Raw genomic sequence first — 19,336 nt, 5'->3', positions numbered from 1 at the left:
CTCTTGTCCTTTTTTTCCCCTGCTACTTAATGACTGTTTGGAGCAGTCTTGGAGCTAGGAAAAAAAATGTCCTCCAAAGCTGTCTGACGTATATTGATATTGCTAGTGGCAATATATTTACACAGCCACAAAAAGCAGCTGCTCAGCTGAGCCTACTTTTAGCTTGTGCCCTACTAGAATGAATGCAAATATAAAAGCACTACAACAGGCTGAGAGACTAAAATTCCTTCAACGTGGTGGTGTGCTGGGGAAGCAGCCCCAGCAGTGACACCCTGCAGAGCTGCTGCCAGGAGTTTGTAGCTGTTAAGGAACACTGGCTGTCCCCGCAGCAGGGGGATAGCCAAGACCCTCTGTCTCATCTGTCATCTCCCCCATCCCTCAGGGCTAGGACAGAAGCACAGTACCACAATATTGTTCAATATCACACACAGGTACCAACTGCAAGCTCATCACACCCATCTCAGCTCTCTGCCGAGCACATCCAGCTGCTCTGTGCATGTTTGCTGCTACACAAAATCAAGTGGAAGCTGCATCAAACCCAAAGGCAGCAGCACTAAATACCACAACCCTGAGGCACTTTGCTGTTTAGCTCCTGTTTAGAAAGGTTTACAATTGTAGTCCTGCAATCTCCCCAGTTTGTTCTCAGCCCTCAAGTAATTATTGACCCAAATTTTTACTTCATTTTTAATTGTTTCTGCAAAGCATATCCCACGAAGGCAAGGGAGCAAGCAAGTGTAAAGTATGATTATTTTTGGGAACACTGAGGGAATCTCAGATGTTTCTCCAGCTTATTTGGATGCAAAAACATTATTCTCAGATGTTCAAAAACAGAAAAGAAAAATAAATTCTGCCCAGACATGTCAGCATGTATGAAAAACAGTGTATGAAATACAATGGAATGGCTTAAGTGCCTTATTTTTTTCTAGGATGTACAGCACTAAGTGAACAGCACTTTTCTCAAGAAATCCATTGCAAGTTCAGCAATCAGTTGTTGTGCTGAGCAATTTTATGTTCAAGAATGTGGTGGGGTTTATTTTAATTCTGCTCTTAAGAAATTCAGGGCAACAAGAACTCAGAGTCTTCACGATATGAATGCAAAGTGTAAGTTTAATCTCCTACACACAGATGTAGTTCAACGGTGCTTGTTTAAATACTGATAAAAATTAGAACACAGTGAAGCCAAATGAACATAAATATTTCACGTAATATTTACTGGAAAGTTGCAATAGGGATTTTGTCTAATGAGTAAATACAGCATGAAGCTGTTGAGTCTTCTATCCCTGGGGTAAGATAATTTGAAACACATTTTTTCAGATCAAAAGTGTTATGTTGTCAAATATAAAAGCCCAATTTAGGCTGCATAATATTTAATTAAGGAAACAGCATTCCATACTGTGATTTATTTATTTTTTTAAGTCCAGTGCCCCTTGAGTCATTTTATCTTCTTAACTTTAAGATCTGTACTGTGCGAGATCATGGGAAAGGCACAATCAACTTTATTTTCATTCCAAAAAAAAAAAAAAAAAAATTTAAAAAAAAGAGAAAACCTAAAGGGAATCCTGTGAAAACCAAATCCAAACCCAAGATTTTCCAATGACCACATAACTTGAAAAGGCCATAAATGGAGAGGGGCGTTCTATGTGAGGATGGATGGATTTGGGTCACACAGGCACGGGGGTAAGTGGAGTTTCCATGTTTCTGGGCTGAGGAGAACCCGGCCAGGGCCCCTGCTCACCTTGACGCTCCTGTGGTGTATCCGGGAGGGCTGGCACTTGACGCTGCTGGTGTTGCAGCAGCCGGTGCAGCGCTTCACCTCCACGCAGGGCGGCCATATCAGGAAGTTGGCCGAGGTGGGGTCGATCTGGCTCCGAGGTATCTCGTAGATCACCGTCCGCGTCTTGCACACCGCCGGGATGGCCTCCTCTGCGGGCACAGGAGAGGCACGGCCCGCGTGAGCACCCGCGGGCACGAGGCACGCGGGGCCAGCGCTCCCAGTCCCACCGGTCACCGGCACGCCAGTGCTGAGCTGTGTGCCCACAGCTGAGCTCTTGATGTTTCTCCCTCTCTCAGCCCCTAAAGCATCAGGCTAGCTCAGAGATACGAGGCCTTGAGGGGAGGAGCATCAGGAGATGGGCAAAGATTTCCAAAAGAGGCTCTCACCCCAATGTGGTTGTCCAGATCTTTATCGTATGGTGCAAGGGGAAGAGCGGAGAGAAGAGAGCGAACAAGAAGGGACATGGCCTTATCCAGGCTCTGGACAGGGAGGGCTTCTCTGCCTCTCCACCAACCCTGTTGGGGCTGGAAGGAGGGGTCCAGGCTTATCTGATCAGAGTCACAGGGGTCCCGGGGAATGGGGGAAAGCATGGCCTGAGTGCACTGTAACAAGCTCTGGTGTTACCCTGGGGACACGCTTGACTCGCTCCCAAAGCCCAGCCCGAAAATGAGGGTTTCCAGTGGCCTGGCTCCCAACACAGCTTGGAGCACATAACATGAGATAAAGCAATCCTGGCTCTGGAAGTGACAACAAGCCAGGAGCTCCTCCACATTCGATGACCCCCTAGTACAGCCTCAGAGTGACTGTGCAGCAGCAGCTGCTGCTTTCCAGCACTGGGGTCATCTCTGCACACAAATACCATCACACAAGCATGCAACACCTGGCAAACACTGCCTCAGAAGTTAAATGGAGGATTATCTGTATCATACCCCATTTGTACAACTGGGAAACAACCTGCACCAGACTTTCACGACTTGGATTTCCACTTCCAGAACTTTAACATCCCCACATCAGGGAGTCTGGTTCATTCACCATTCCAAAGGGCAACTGCCATTTTTTCTGCACTCATCAAAGCTTTGTAGATGGTGGGTTTTATTTAATTTGTTATTTCTTGAATGATGCAAAACCACCAGAGCAGCATGACTGAAAAACCTGCAGTTAAACCAATATCCTGGTGGGCTCAGGTAAGGTGAATTTAAGATTATAAAGATTAGCTCTGTACTACTGTGTGATGCTGCCATGATCCAAACCATGTATCATCATCAACCTTGGGACTGTTTAAGAAGTCAAGCTGATATTTCAAAACAGTCCAGAAAAAAATAGTAATTTCAGGGACAAGTTGTTTTGCTGATAAATTCTCCAAAGACAGCTGGGATTTTTTTTTTTTTTTTTTTTTTTTTTGCCTTACAGTGGAAGCTTGTGATAGCTTTGGGTTAGATGTGTCAGGGAACTGGAACACTGCCTGCACTACTTCACTTAATTCAAGTACAAGAAGCTCAGGCCTAGCCTGTGCCTGCAACATGGAAATCTAGGCTTAGTTTTGAAAGAGATGCATTTCAATAGACAAAATAGAGTGAAAATCCTTACTCTCAGCCCCCAATGCCATGAACTCCAGAAAATTACCAGATGCAATACTGCAAGATAGCTGGCAACTCCTACAAGTTATTGAGCACAGGCAGTTCCCAGTGCCTCTGGTGGGGAGGCATTCAGCACCTTGCAGGGTGAGGTGCCAACGTCGCAGGCTGCTCCAGAACCGCTGCTCTCCTCTCCCAGGCAGCCAACGTGCCCGGCGCCTGCCAACTCACACTGCAAATCCCTGCTGACAGCAAGCTGGGCTCTCTCTGCCTGCCACCACAGCTCCAAGCACAAACACACCGAATTACCCACCAGGGATAGCACCACGGATGTTTTCCACAGTCCAGAGGAATGGTGGAACACTCACACCTAATCAGATGAACAAGCACCGCGTATAAATCCTATTCGCACATCCCTTTTTTAATTTGTGTTTGGGCTTGTTGGATCATCATCGTCATTAATAAGGATAAAATCCCCTGTAAACATGCCTGGTGCCCTACACAGTGAGGGAAATCAATGCCCCAGCATTTCCATCAATGGCTTTTAATTTTTGGGATGAACTGTATTTTTCTTGTGAATAAAGAGTCAAGCTGTTTCCTTTTGTGGAGCTTCTGTACTGAAAACTCTACCAACTGTTGATGTTTTTTAAAGCACACTGCTGTAGTTGTTCCCCACACTATGAATTATACATTGAATATCACAGCATTTTCTAACCGAGGTCTAGCTTTCCAACATGCTGCAACAAGAAAGTGAATGTAAAGAATTTGTGTATGTCTGTCTCCTATGGACATCCTCCAGAAGACAGCTTCTCAGGCAATGGTTCATTTTGTGCAGAAAGAAAGGCAGAAGCTAGAAATGGCCCTTTTTTTCCTTTGTGCATGTCACATTTTTCCAGTGAAACGTCCTGCTTGGCTGACCAAAAGCACCCCCTCTGCTTTCACTCCCAAAGTACAAATAGCTTGTTGCTTACCAATGCTTCTTTTTCTGCGAATGGGCACAGGACGGTTCTCTTGCACATGTTTAGCAGAATGAACACTGTAAGATCTCAAGTTTGTTTCTGAAACATCATCATATCCTAGAACAGGAAACAAAACGTTAAACCTCAGGTACGTTATGTGCACCAGTGTCACTACAGTGCTATTCCACAGGTACAAATCTGTGCTGTTCATAAACACAAGACCCAATCCTGCTACACTCAGTCTAATGTAACCCCTGTTAATGCAATTGCAAGGGCATAAGGCAAGGAATAAAGACACAGACATTGAATATCTTGTATAAGCATGCACAATTTAAATCAAATATCCATTTTACTGGAAGCCTCCACTGCACACACTGTGGCACAGAACCATATCTAAAGTAAAACAGTTGCATTTTTCTGAAAGGCATAATACGGCTTTTCTTACTAGAAAGGTGTAGAAATATGAACAATAATCCTGCATGTGAAATGTTTCTTACAAACATTTTGAAGTTCTGGTATGAGGCAACAGTAGAAAATATGGTATTAGACCCAACAGCAACAATGCTGCCTCTGTAAATTTTCTGTTGCTTGGCTTTCAGGGCAGTACTAGGGCAGAATCAAAAGCAAAAAGTAACTAGCATGGGTTTCCTTTTAGCCTCTCTGTTGCAGAACAAATCCCCTGTGAAGTATCCTAACCTTTGGAGGGGCATCTGAAGCTACTGCAAACTCTGGGACTGCATCCAGGCTTGTCTTGTTCCCTAAATAAGCCTACCACATGGGTTAAAGGGCCATGAGAAAAAGCAAAGATGGAAAGCTTGGCATTTCATTTATCATAAAAAACAACAAAATAACTGCTCCAACTATTTGAGTTTGTTAAGTGAAGCAGTTCAGGTCGTGTCCCATGCCGTGGGGTCTGAAAACCACAAGCACAGTCTGCAAACGGGGGATGAGGAAGAAGGAACCAGAGAACTGCACACAGACCCCAGGACACCCAAACTAAGGGGTTTAGCACTCTGCTGCTTGGAGTGTCCTCTGGAACATCACTGCAGAGTTTCAAGGTTTCACTGCTGGCTCCTAAGAAAACTGTGACATGCTCAAAAAAAATGCAAAAGGGTATCACACAGTACTCAATTACCCTCTCTCCAAGCTACCAACACCCTACACTCCCATCTTCTGCACTGCCACACTCCCTGCTTCCAGTTTGTTCTGTACACACAGCTGTCTGTCTCTGGAACTTGTTTTAATCTCAGCTTTATGAGCAACACACATCATAAGGCTCTGCTCCACAAAACAACCAACTCCTTTTCTCCTTCCTCCAAGAAATTGTGCCCTAAGGAACATGCAGCTTGTGAAATCACCTGTACAGCCAGGTGAGACATGAAGACAGCAGGATGTTCAACACCTTAGAAAGAGTTCTGAATCCCAGGGTTTATCATTACTTCTTGGAAAATGCTACTGTAAGTAGCTAAGAAAAAATGAAATCAGAAGTCCAAGAGGCAGTGCCAGGATCAGCCACTGGTCCTGCCTATTCTCCTTATCAGCTGAACAGATCCTTGTATGAAATTAATCAATAGTCTCAATCCAAATAAATGGGCTCTTAGTTCCTATCTATGGTACTGGTTTCCCCTAGATTTTGATGGGAAATTTTGGAACCTGACTAATTAGCTGGTATTGGGCCTTATTTGCAGTCCCAGTCAGGTAATTTAACACAGCAATGACTAAAGGGTATTATTTCTGCTTTTATTGCACCCCATACTCCAGAAAACTCATCAGTGGTATAAATAAAATGGCTTGCCAGAGATCCCACAGGAAGTTTGCAACTGAGCTGGGGAGTAGAGCCAGGTCTCCTACATCCCATTCCAATGGCACCAGGCCATCCACCTGATCCCAAATGGTGTTATGCAAAATGAGGATCCGTTCTGATGTGCCTCCAGCCCTCTTCTGTTTCCTAGCACTCAGCCACCCAACACCTTAACACTGACCTCCTTTTTGGCAGCTTCAAGTTGTCACAACCTCTCCCTCAATTTGAGGCAATGAAGTGATACTTGAAAGCAGCATGAATTCTGCTCAGCCTGAGACCCAAGCTAGACTCAGAGCAAGAAGCATGTCCATGCACAAGCAAACAGTGTTTAAAAGGAGATTAAACACAAAAGTAATGCCTCTAATCCCAACTGCTTGGTGGGCACAGGCATCAGGCTGGAAAGGGAAGCTGGCAGGGCTGCCAGCACCACGGCAGGACTGGGCCATGGCTCCTAATCCCACACTCAGCAATGCTGGCACAGCTCCCTCCTAGCATGGAGGATCCCTTGCTGCCTCCTTTAAAGAAGCTGGTAAGAACCAAAGGACTAGTATGCCCAGCTAACCAGTGTGTTAAATCATGTGCTTACACATAACTCGACTCAGCCACAATCAGCCTTTTTCCATCACCATGTTTATAAAGAAAAATGACACCTCGAGGAGAAGTGTTGTTTATAAGATGATTTCTAAGGTGAAGAAGGCCTCTGGCTTATCCTGTACCCCACTGTCTCACTGTCTCAAGCATGTATAGCAGTTCCTAAGTTCATGTCTCTCTGTGAGGGTTACAAAAAGAGATCTACACAGCTAGCTCAGCAGAACACGTTCCAGTAAAACCTTAATGTGTTATCTAACATAAATTGTATTATTTTTACCAACACATCATCCAAGTTTGGCTCAATAAACAGAATCATGTGGTATGGCTGGAGCCAGAAGACACTACAATGCTAAAGGCACTGAAGTGTCCCTCCTGATTCCCACAGGCATTTGGAAGGAATTCCATTTCCCAGTGAAGCCAACAAGAAAATCAATGCACTTCAAGCAATGTTTAAGTCAACAGGAGTCTTGCCCAGCAGGAATGAAAAATCACCAAGTCAGCTTTGAAACTCACACTCGGCTCTGAATGTGTGGCCAGAAGACTTCCTTTTGTTTCATTAAAACCACGATGCTACAAAGAGTACTCTCTAGTTTGACTTTAAGGAAGGGTGAGACTTAATTTGTATCAGTTTTTCCCCCAATGTACTGAATTAGTTGCAGGGTGAGGATAAACTCTTTGCAAAGGAAATGTGAGTTTATGGGTGCTTAGCACCTCACAAAATGAGGCTTAGAGCAGAAAGCTAGAAATGGGTGGTTCTTAGTTTAGAACTGGAACACTGCTCATCACCAAGTGAAGATGGAGGATGCTGCACAGAGCCAAATTAGTGCAGCTTTCTTTTTACATTTTAATAATAAAAAAATGTTTTCATGGCAGCCGATCAAGAAATTTCTCTGTAATCTTTTATGTACTGACAACATATCAATGATGGGCATAAAAACTCTTGCAATTAGCCTTGGTCAATCCATTAGTGTAGCTGAAATTGTTCTTTTTTGTCAGATTGGCAATTTTCCACTGGGTCACGGAATATAAATCACAGAGTTCCTGTGACATTCTGCCAATACATGATTACTCTTCTCACTCAAGAAGCATGTGGAAAACATCCTAAGTTTACTCCTATTTTCTAGTTATCAATTTATACTTTTGAATTTCCATCTTCCTCCCAAACTATTTTATGTGAGATACAACCCCCAACACATCCAGTCTTAATGCAAACTCTTATAGTTTTCACTTTGATGCACATCCAGAAAGTACAGATCCAAGACTTCTAGTACCAACAGCAGCAGTTTAGGAAATTCTTATAATCTCTTTTTTTTTTAAGGAATTCAATGTAAGGTACAATAAACTGAAATGGTCTGTCTTACAATCAGTCCTAGAGCCAGAAAGCCCACAGCAAAATCAGTTTGGTTTTTTGATCTTCTTTTTGGCTGTTGCAAAATTTGCCCTTCTGACATCCAACTGCAGAGACAGATGTCATTAAGTTTTCAACTTTGATCTGGTAAAGGAAATATAAGTAACAGCTCGTAAGATCCTGTTTTATTTAGGGTTTTGGGTTTTTCTCCCCTTTACCTAGGTGTGATCAACCAGCTGTAAAGAAGGAGGAATATTCCCTCATCTGTCTCAGGAAAAACAAAGGTCACACATGGAAGGTGCTTCTCATGATGTGCAAGAGGTGCAAGAGAAGCCAAAACACTGCACTGTAACATCCCTCATTGAGCACCACACCAAAACCCGCAAAGACAACAGCTCATTTTCCAAAAGATTGAGCTCTGCAGCAGCCTAACACTTTTTCCATGGAAGTATACAGTTAATTTAGATAACAAAAAGCTGCTCTGCTAGTTCTTAATCACAGGCCGTTAAATTCGCATGGCCTAAGGTGACCCTGGTGGATGCCCTTAACCCGTGCAAAGAGGCACACTCAGCCCTGCCTCTCCCCATGCAGGCAGATGACTTGGGGAAAAAATCTGTTCCCAGCGGGAGGCAAACATAATAGGTGATGACATGAACTCTACCTCCCACAGGACAGATGGGAGAGGTGAAGCACGAGGAGAACAACCACGCTGCTGAGCCAGAGAGAGCTCCACAAGCAGAGCAGAGGAAATGCCCTCGTTTTTGGGCATTTAGTCTGCTCGTAGTAAAACTGCACTCTGCACACTAGAGCTGCCTACTTCCTGGGACTGTGCATGCTTTATCCTTTCAACAGGGTCAGACTCTGCTCTCCTTCATGCCAAAGCAATTCTGTCACTGCCTCTGGATCCCAATTGCAGCAAATTAATACAAGACCCCGTTTCCTGATAGGAACAGAGAATTTTCATGCTGCCTTTACCCTCTGAGTCGGACATGAAGCACTGGGCTCTGACAAACTGGCCTGGATTTTCTTTTTTGAATACAATGATAAGCTCCATGTTGGGTAGTGTTTTTCTTTAAGTAATATGCCAGATGGTCTGGGGGTGTGGTTTCTAATTTTATGAAGGGGGTTATCAGTCATCTCTGCGCTACAATATAGAGACCAAATCTGTCAGAATAGAAGAAAAACCTGCCCACTCTGACTTACAAAACTTACTTTTCCAATTAAAAATATATGTTTTGCATTGCAGGAGAGAAAATCACTGTTCTTCCTTCATTTTCCACAGATTCCGCCTTGTTACTCAGGAATATCAGACATTTTCTTCATGCATGCCTGATCCTGCAAACTCTTAGCCTACAAGATCATTCTTAATTCTCAAGTCCACCCACTGAGTTTAAACAGGGCTACTCACATGCAGAAGGACTGGCAATACCATGCACTAAAACAAGGGAGAAAATAGTCACTGGAGTGATTTTGTTCTGAGCCTCAGCTGAAAATGAGTACATGCTATAAAAGAGAAATATACCTACTGTACAAGCCCTCACTGAACTGGCTGTTCCTTAAAGGCAATTGCAGCCCTAAGGAAACACAGTTCAGAAATATCATCTTACCAGGGACAACGAGAAAACATTTGATTTGCTAATTCAAGCTAATACTAAATATAGTAAACAGGCCTGATCCTGTTTACTGAGGAAAGCACAGTAATTTCAATACTCGATTAGTCATTCTGATAAGCCTTTAGTAAGAATTACTCATGACAGTAAAGTCTGCAGGACTGTGCCCAGGAAAGCAAATGTGGGTAGTAAAGACGGGTTACTCCATGAGAACCCAACCATGAGTAGCTCAGAGCACAGCTTAGCACACAGGCAAAAGCAGCACGCACATAAGCAGGAACAGGGTGAAAGGCTGAATATTTTGGTTTTATTTTTTAATATTGTTTGAGTTCATGTCTTAAGGAATTACTGTTTCACAGTGAGATAGTAAAATATTTATGTCTCTTGTTTCTCTAATGGTTTCTAAACTGACAAATTGCAAGAAAACAGCAAAATGAAATGGGTAAACTTGTGGCTGACCTTCTCCATTTTTGGTCTTGCATCCTCCAGTTAATATTTGCCATGAGGTAAATAATTATTTTCTGAAATAAATTTCTCTGCTACATCTACCCATTTATTCAGCTCCTGCCATTGCCCCACTTGTCTGCCTGATTCACTTGCAACGGGGCCACGTGAACTTTTGCTCTCCTTCTAAGTGGTATTTAAAAATGAAGCATGTGCTTGTTACGCTGAGGTATTTGAAAAAATAATGTATTCTGGTAGCTACAGAACCCTGACTCAAAGGCAGGAGCAGCATGCACTATTTTAAAATGCTAGCACTCAGATCCAGCCCTTCTGCAACAGCAGCCAACTCCACCAAGTTCACTGGGAAAAATATTTCAGCAGTAGTGCACTTGTCTGGTCCAAAACAGCCTTCAGTGAGGAAATATGAACTGCATACCCCTTCCCAGTTGTGAAAGTTTCTTTAATTGTCGTGATAAACAACAGTGATGAAGCACTGCTCTCCAAAAATACTAAACCAACGCCAATCTGGTAATTACTAATTAGTCTCTATGGTAAAGTGTTGTGCAAGACAGAAATACTCCCATTTTCAGTGTAATGGGAAAATGTTTGCTCTCTAATCACAGAAAATTGAAAGCTGTGACTGTAAAATACGTTCCTAATGCATTTCTGGTCATTAATAGAGCACTGTTCAAAAAGCAGGGAGTTAAACTCTAGAAGGATCCTGCAACTCTGAATGAAGGTGATTGAACCTGGCACAGACTTTACAAAAATACACAGCATATGGTTTAAAAGGAGATGGCCCAGTACCAATGCAAGCAAGAACCCATTCATTTTTCTCCATGTTTGTGCTTCAGCAAGATGCAGGCTTCCCCTGGGCACATCAAAGGTGCCGGATTTATTCTCTCTCTACTGAGAGAAGAAATCACCAGGAACAAAGTGCATCAAGTGAAACCAAATGATAAGGAACCCAGCAATACCATGCTTCTAGATCTGATTTACTGCTGCAACGATCTGTTAAACTGCACGTTCTCACTACACCCATTTGCATGCCTAATGATGCAGAAAATAACCCTGCACTATTTTCTTAAAATAAAAAAAAAAAAGTATTTTTGAGGGTAAGCTTCATATGCAGGTTTCTGTTTAAAATCAGTGTGGACGGTTTATTTTCCTTTTAATAAAGCCCAGCACTTGAAGAGACATTACTTCATTCATAAATATTGTTTCAAATATTTTAAATACCTCTAGGACAGTAGTTTAAAGATAACAGAGCAATGCAAGACCAACAACAAACCTTATGGCAATTCTTCTCCGCTGCGAGACGGAGAGAGCTCTGAAAACACTTGGGGGTCACAAGGTCCCCCTCCACCCTGAACCCCACGAAGTTTCAATCCCCGATCGGCCCTTGGCCGCCGCCTCCCTGCGACACGCATCCCGGCCAGCCCGGCTCTCGGGGCCGGTCCCCGGCGGGTGTCGCGGAGCGGAGCGCGGGGCGTGCGCGGCCTCCCCCCGGGGCGGCGGGGCCGACGGCGCGGAAGGAAGGAGGACGGGACTAATTTACCTACGGAGTCAATCTCCAGGAGGCGCTGCAAGTCGCGGATGCTGTGGATCTCGCTGTGCGCCAGCCGCTCGATGAGCTCCTGCGGGATCTCGGCCTCCTTCAAAGACACACACACCGCGGGTCACCGCGCAGTCCCGCCCGCAGCGCCGGGCATGCGGCGCGCCGCGCCTCTGGGCTTGCCGGGGAGGGTGCGGGGTGTTTGCGAGACATGCGGGGATGAAGCAAGGGGTAAATCCACGCGAACATCCCCCCACAGCGCTCCGCGGGGACCCGGAGCGCTCCCGCCGCCCCCGCCTGCGCGCCCGCGGGGGCTGCGCGCCGCCCGCTCGACTGCGCCACGGCTGAGCGGGGCGGCAGCTCCGCACGGCCCCGCCTGGCAGCGTGAGCCCCGCAGCGCCGAGCCCCGAGCCCCGCTCGGCGCCTGGAGCCCACCCCGGGCAGCGGCTGCCGAAGTTCGCCCGGGCGAGCGCCGAGTCCCCCGCGGGCGCGGGCTCCCCCGACCCGGGCAGGAGGAGGAGGAGGAGGAGAACCGCGTCCCACGGGGCGCCGCCATCCTACCAGCGCCCGCGTCGCGGCTGCCAGTGCCAAGCAGAGCGGGTCCCGGGAAAAGTTACAGCCGCTGTGCAGCGCCGAGCACCGCGCTCGCCCCGACCGGGACCACCTGTAGCAACCCCGGGACGCGGCTCCGCGCCCCCTCCGTCCCCTGCGGGCACCGGGCGGGAGAGCTCCCGACTGCTCCGGGGGAGATTCACAAACCGGGGAGCGGCGTTTTGGGGCGCGGGGGATTCACCCAAGTTCTGCCCGCGGCACTAGCGGTGCCCGCGGCCGCCGTGCGCAGCGCCGGGCGCCGCGGGGGCGGCCCGGCTCCGCGCACCCTCGGTTTCCGCACAGCCGCAGCCCGCTGGCACCCGCGGGGCGTGGATTTTTTAACCATATATTTATTAAATATAGAATATATATTATACAGATATTAGTTTTTAAGGGCGGCCAGCAGCCCGGGCGCGGAATGCACGGTCATTCCCCTTCGCTTCTGCCATGCATGAAATGGCAACTTGCTCCCAGGCTCGGCCGCGCAGGGCCCGGGGCAGGGCAGCGCTCCCGGCGGGGCCGGGGCTCGGGGATGCCCGCGGAGCCCAAGTGGGCAGCCCGCTCCCTCCCCGGTGCCCTCCGCCGCGGCTCGCCCCGACCCCCGGCTGCGGCGTGCTCCGGGGACCGGCAGCGCAGGAAGCCGCTCTCACCTACCTCGGAGAAGGTAAAGGACAGGTACCCAAAACCTATCAGCAAAACGCAAGCCCAGGTCCTCATCGCGGTCTCGTGCACTTTAGACACGGAGGGAAGGCAACGCTGATGGAGAGGGGCTGCAGGCCGGCTCCTGCCGCGCAGGAATTCAGTACCATCCCTCAGGGGAAAGGCAGCGGGGTGGCTCGGGGGTCCTCCGCATCCAGGGTGGGTCGGGGCTGCCCGGGGCGGCGGTGGTTTAATGACGGCGCGGACGCTGTTTGTACGTTCCCCTCGCTACGGGAGCGTGGCTGCTCTCCCTTCTGCCGCTCTCGCTCGCTCCTCTTGGCTCTTAGGACTAGACCAGCCGGTACTTCTGCATATTTGCTTAGATCAGACCAAAGTGAAACCCAAGGAGTCGATCCGGAGCGCAGCCGAAACGCCCATCACCTGTCTGGGGCGGCTGCCCCCCTCGCGCGGGCGGCGCTGGGGCCGCCTCCCCCCGCCGCGGCCGCCGCTCCGCGCCGCGCCGGGACCGCGGGGCTGCGCTCTCCGCCGAGGGCCGGCCCCCCCCGCCGTGCCTGCCCTGCACCCGGCCCCTCCGCGGAGAGGGGAAAAATCAAAAATCTTTATTGATAAGGAGCGAAATGTTTCTCTCGCCGAGAATGGTCCCGCTTCCCTCCCCGGTTGGGGCGAGGTCAAAAATAATAATTAATTAGGAATAATAGCAGGGACAAATCGGAGCAGTATTGCAGGATCTCGCGGGCTGCCTTGGTGCAGTTCCTGCTCCACTTTGCACGGGAGAAAAAGACAGGAGAAGGAGGAGGAAGGAGGGGAAAAATATATATATATATATATATATATGCAAGAAGGTTTAAATCCCAAGGGGATCGCAGACGAACTGCAACTCCAGGCAGAGGGAGGCTCGGGGCTCGCTCCGGAGCGGTGGCCGGTCTGGAGCGTGGCCCCGGCGAGGAGCAGCATATACCGCTCCCGCCCCGCCGTGCGCCGCCCCCGCCCCTCCTCCCGGGTACTCCCGGCACCAGACCCACCAACAACAAGTCGTGGGGGTGCCGGCAGCTGCGGCGCCTGCTCCAGGGCCAGGGGCTCTGCCCACTGAGAGGGGAAAACGAGGAGCCGGCGGCGGGCAGGGGTCGGGGGGAGCGGGGCAGCCCCCGCCGCCGGCCCTCTGCGGCACCGGGCGGAGGGGCGGGCGCTGCTGCGCAGCAGCCGCCGTGTAACCTGGCGGGCTCGGCCGTGTGCTCTGCCTTTACATAAGGCACAGCGGATCGCCATGGCCACGGCGCGATCGTGTGTGCGTGTGTGCGCGCTTTCTTATCGTTGTTATTCTGTTTTAGCGGGGGGGGCCTTGGCTTTTGCAGAAGGGGAGGGGCAGAGCGGCGGAGGGTTGTGGTGTGCGGGTTTTGCTGTTGCAGCGCAGCCTTCATTGCGAAGGACAACGCACACGGCAGCCTTAAGGAATACAGAAGCACCCCCAAAGTGCACGAGAGGCAGCGAGGGGCGGTGCGGGCGGGGGGCAGCGGAGCCCTCCGCCCTGCGGCACCCGGCTGCGGCATGCGCGGGCGCGGGGCTCCCCGCCGCGGCCGCGGAGACGCCGCGCCCGGGGCTCCGCCGCAGCCGGACCCGGCCTTCGCAACTGCGCCGGCCCCCCGCAACAGCTCCGGCACCCTGCAATTGCCCTGGAGCCCCGCAGCTGCCCCGGCCCCCCGCAACAGCTCCGGCACCCTGCAATTGCGCTGGACCCCCGCAGCAGCCCTGGCCCGCGCCCCGCACGGATCCTCCGCAACCGCAGCCGGACTCCGCAGCCGGCCCGGGGCCCTCCGCAGCCCGTCCCGAGCCCCGCAGCCGGCCCCGGTCCGGCCCCGCCGCTCCGCGGGGCCAGCTCGCGGTCCCTCCGCATCCTCCCTCCTCGCCGCCCCGGCGAGAAATTGCCCCCGTTCCCCCGGCGCGGATTGGCACAAGGTGCCTGCTGCACCCTGACATCTCCCTGAACTCATTGTGATTTAAATAACAGCCCTTTCTCATCTAAACAAAGGTTCTTAATAGCAGATGCAAAGAATTCAGCTCATCTGAAAATCCAATAGCATTTAAGTGGATTAACTGCAATAACACAACTGAGGAGTGATACTATCCTTCATGGAAGACAATAGACTGTAAATGCACAGCCAGGGAGACTTATCCTTTCATCTCTGAATTTCCTTCAGCATTTCAAAAGCGAATGCTTTCTAGAAGCCCTGAAGGGCTTTGCACGCTACTGGCTTGGACATGCTTCTAGGAAACAACCTGTGCTTTAATGGGCACTTTGCAATTGCATAGAAGTTCCCACCAAAACAGAAGTGGCCTTTCAAGTACGTTTAATTCTCTCTCATGATGTCATGTAGGCTTACAGGGTGGTCTCCAGGACCACAACGGGGGGGAAAAAAAAGGTGGGGGTTGAAAAGAGAGAGAAAAGGAAAAGAGATGTAAAAGATTTGGAAGCACTTTAAAAAGGAGAATGCTGGCGCTTTTTTTTTTTTTTTTTTTTTTTTAAGACAGAAAATGCTGAGCCAGTGTGGAGCCATTCTCAAATGCCTCCTGATATAAAAATAATGACCCGAGTGCCACACTGCAGCAGAGCTATCCATGCAGGGCAGGAGGAGGCAGAGCAGGGCAGGACGCTCTGGTAGTGCCATCACTTTCTTACACGGCAGAAGTAAAAAGCAATTACTTCAGTTAAAAAAAAGTCTCATCTGCACAGTCTCATTTGCTGGGGTTAAAGAAGCAATTCTTATGGTCCGTGTTGTCATAGTAATAAAAAAAATAATTACTAAACAGTGAAATAGATTCTGACAGTACCGGCTGGCTGAGCATTTACTCCTCTCCTTCCTTCCTTGGTTGGCTAGTGCGTTTGGGATCAGAAGAGCTGCATATTTGTAGCTCTTGCTCTTGTATTTCACTGCAAAAGCCAACAGAGATAACTCCTGCTTTATCTTATGGTAAAAAAAAAAAAAAAAAAAAAGCTGTGCAGTTTTGATTTTTCTTATATTTCCCTCGTTTCACAAGAGACATACTGCATCAGCATCTTTTTTTAATCTGTCATTGTGGAGCTCAGATAAGCATCTTTCCTCTGGGTCAAATTACACTTGGAGTAGCTTTTAACATTAGACTGTTTATAGGGATCATTACAAATATTTGATAATAATGTAAAATATGTAAGGTCCCAGAGGAGAGCAAAGTCCAAGAAACATAAATAAAATTCACACAGATTCTGCAAACAACTTTATATTTAGGTTGTTTGTCTGCTTACAAAACACATTTTGTCCTTGTCTATTGTTTGATCTAAAATTGTATTTGTTGCCTCTAAGTCCCTACATACAGCTGTGTGAAAAACAAAACAGCAGAACATGTTTGCTTCAGCATGGCACCTTCCTGCGGTCTGCACATCTATTGCACATGTGTGCCCCAGACATGGAATATCACCTTTCATGTAATACCCACAAGCCACACATGAGGAAGGAGTGACAGCAGGTAGTTAGAGGTTTAAAAGGAAATCAGTACCAAGAACAGAGTGTCAGAAAATTGAGTTTTACACTTTTTTATTTATCTGCGAGCAGCGAGCAAGATATTGCTTGTCTAATTTAAAGCACACACTGTTAGAAGTCTCTCAAATGTCAGGAATTATAATGGAATTACACCATGACAGAGTGTTGAGAGGGAGGATTCCCAGGCTTTGCACAGCACTTGGCATGGGGGAAGGGATGCAGAAGCTCTTTGACACAAAATGAGACCACTAGAGTGTCACCAGTGCTGTTTTGTGCGGGTGGAGTCACCTGAAGCCCCAAATTTAGGGTGCCCCAAATCAAGCTTCCAGCACTCACTACAGAGCTCATTTAAATCTCTGCTGGCTCAGCTCTTAGAAACAGAGGCAATGTAAGAGGACCAGCTGATGCTTCACAGATGGGTGCTGGGGGAAGGTCACTGGGAGAGTGACAGGGATGGGCAGCAAGGTGGGCACTGCGGTGCTGGGAGCCACGGGGGGCACTGGGCTGGCTCCAAAAATGGTACCTGAAGCCCAGGGCATCTATTTCAGAGCTCAGGCTGCAACAACACTTGTTTGACCCTCCTGACTAATATTGAGGTTGCAAGAGGAATAATTTCATTGCAATGACATTCCTGCTGAGGGAGTCTTGGGAAACCTGAGTTTTTTCAGGTTTTATTTTAGTGGGGTTTTTTTGCTTCATAGATAATCCAGTTAAAATTAACAAAACAATGGGTTTGGGTAAGGATTTTTTTTGGAAGAGTAGCCTGCTGTTATTGTAGTGTGTGTTTGGGGCTGGCCAAAGCTGCCCAGTGTGTTCTGCAGGATACATCCTGCCACCACATCTGTCCTGGCTCTGGAAAGGAACCATAGGAAATACTCTCAGTTATTTGGCCCTGCACCATTCTGCCAGTGCCCCACAGTGTATAACAAAGGATAAAAGTGCAGAACATAAAATCCAGAAAGCTGGACAGGAAGATCACCAACTTTGGGTGGTTCCTCTCTGGTTTTGAACATGTTTTTGGCCTGTAGCTTCAGAGGGGCATGTGGCCATGGTGGGGGGAGGTCATTTTCCTGCTCTGCAGCTCGGTTGCTGCCTGCCTGTGGAAAGGCATGAGGCTGGCACAGGTGCAGGTGCAGTGCAGGCAAGGATTCCAAATGCAGAAGGACTGATGGCAGACACACTGTTCCCTTCCCTGAATCAGCCCATAAAGAGCAGCAAGGAAATCTGCAAGCAGAACAAGCAAGGCTGTTATTATTCCAGCTAGTGCACCTACAAACATGATTTCCTTCTTTTCCAGTTCTTTTCGGATCCTTGCACTGGCTCCGATCTTCTGGCTGAGCTTTGTTGTCTTTGTAACTTTTGTCGGTGCAGCTTTCCAGATGCTTTCACAGTTGATAATTTTCTTAAATTGTTATGAGAATGCAAATCTGCTACAAGGTTTTAGCTAAGAGGAGAGATCAGAAGTGGCATGGAAAGGTTTCATGACATTTCTGCCCCAAACACAGAGGGTGGCCATGGCCAGCATCCACTTATATGGGTTGACACTTAAAACTACAATATTTCTGAAGATGATTTTTTCTCCAATGAATGGAGCAGGGTCCCTGTAGAGCTGGTCCTCCACCCAAAATTGCCCTTTTGACTTCAGTGGGGGTTAGACCCAAACATCTCTGGGGATATTACTTCACTTAATAGCCAAGAGATGCAGGTAGTAAAGCTCTTGTTAATGTGCTCCTCTCTCCCCTGTGCCCAGCTGTTCCTGCCCAGGAGCTTCAGCAGCACGGCTGAAAAGTGAGGGACTCTTTGACCTTCCCTGCTGTGCAGCCACTGCTGAGTGACACACAGTTCACCTTCAGGGCTGGAGCACGAACTGGCAGCCCTGCCAGCCTGGGTAGCAAGATACCATGTTTAGGCATTGAACTAGGGCACTTGCATACCAGCACTGGCCGCTATTTTAGTGGGTATATGAAGCTGATCCCTGCTCCCCACCCCTGTGGGACAAGGGAGCTGCTGTGAGTGTGGGATATCCTCTGCCTGGTGGATAAAGCTAATAAAAACGGGCTGTGTTTTGTCAGGAATATGTAGTTCATCCAGCTGAATGACTGTAAAAGTACCAGCCCAGCTGAAGGTATGCTGATATATGCTGTAAATGAGAGCAGTGCACACAGGGCTCAGCCCCTGGGGTCCTGTGCGTGCTGTGCTCATGTCTCCTCGGCAATGGGGGTGTAAAGCTCTTCTCCTCTGACTCAAATCAACACCAGTTGCAGTGATTCTGTGGAGACCATCCAGGATGTAGCTCAGCCATGCTAAGTACCATAAAATTGTGATATTATTCTCCATTGTTTGTAGCTTGGAGGCCTGTAGAGGCCTAGCTTGGAGCAGTCAGTTTTATTAAGCTCCATCCAAACACAGTGAGATAGTTGTTCTTCCTGAAGAATTTGTATTCTCAAAGTGTGAGCCACCCCGTTTGTGTTCTTGTATCCATGCAACCTTGTTGCTCTTACATTACACATTTGTCCTGTGAGATTCCCTCCCTTACAATAAAAACTCATGAGAATGATACACACATTTTCAGCCCCGAGCACACCAGAGGCTGCAGGGTCCAGCAGTACCTAAAGGACACAGGAGATATGGAGGCTCCTGTACTGCAATTGCTGACTGTGAACTGGAAATGTTTGTAATGCCTGTGAAGCTTCCTAATTGAATTTCTGACCCTTTTTGTCACAGAAACCTAGTTAATATAAGGGAAGGAGAAGAGCAAGTAAAGGATTGGTGATTGGTTTGCTTTTTATTTTTTTTTTACCAGAAACTCCAGTGTAGAGTTTTTGCATTTTTCTTTTAATTTTCTTACACCACCAGCAGCCTAGTCCTCACATGGTCTCAGTGGCTGCACATCATTCAAGGATCATGCCTGAAGTCC

At 48.2% G+C, this 19,336-nt stretch overlaps 1 protein-coding gene across 10 annotated transcripts in view; it reads right to left on the bottom strand.

Moving 5' to 3' along the window:
• The window catches only part of PDGFA (platelet derived growth factor subunit A), an 87,244-nt gene extending 73,394 nt beyond the window's left edge, over nt 1-13,850 (bottom strand). For 8 of the 10 annotated variants that reach the window (XR_014958518.1, XM_085592239.1, XM_085592236.1 and 5 more), the window contains exons 1-4: nt 12,902-13,850; nt 11,660-11,756; nt 4,320-4,424; nt 1,736-1,923 (exon numbers count right to left, since the gene is read on the bottom strand). Coding sequence is in view for 8 of the 10 variants with exons in the window: in XM_085592239.1 (XP_085448365.1) it covers nt 1,736-1,923; nt 4,320-4,424; nt 11,660-11,756; nt 12,902-12,964 (453 nt within the window). In the remaining 2 variants the exon portion in view is untranslated. The remainder of the gene's footprint in view (nt 1-1,735; nt 1,924-4,319; nt 4,425-11,659; nt 11,757-12,901) is intronic. The other 2 variants (XR_002466290.4, XM_021539734.4) reach the window with 2 other exon arrangements.
• Between the last annotated feature and the right edge of the window lie 5,486 nt (nt 13,851-19,336).

Source organism: Lonchura striata, chromosome 14 (assembly GCF_050655825.1).
Source record: "Lonchura striata isolate lonStrDom1 chromosome 14, ASM5065582v1, whole genome shotgun sequence".
Lineage (NCBI taxonomy): Eukaryota > Metazoa > Chordata > Aves > Passeriformes > Estrildidae > Lonchura > Lonchura striata.
Note: the sequence above shows the minus strand (reverse complement) of the source record. Positions and strands in the feature narration are given on the sequence as shown.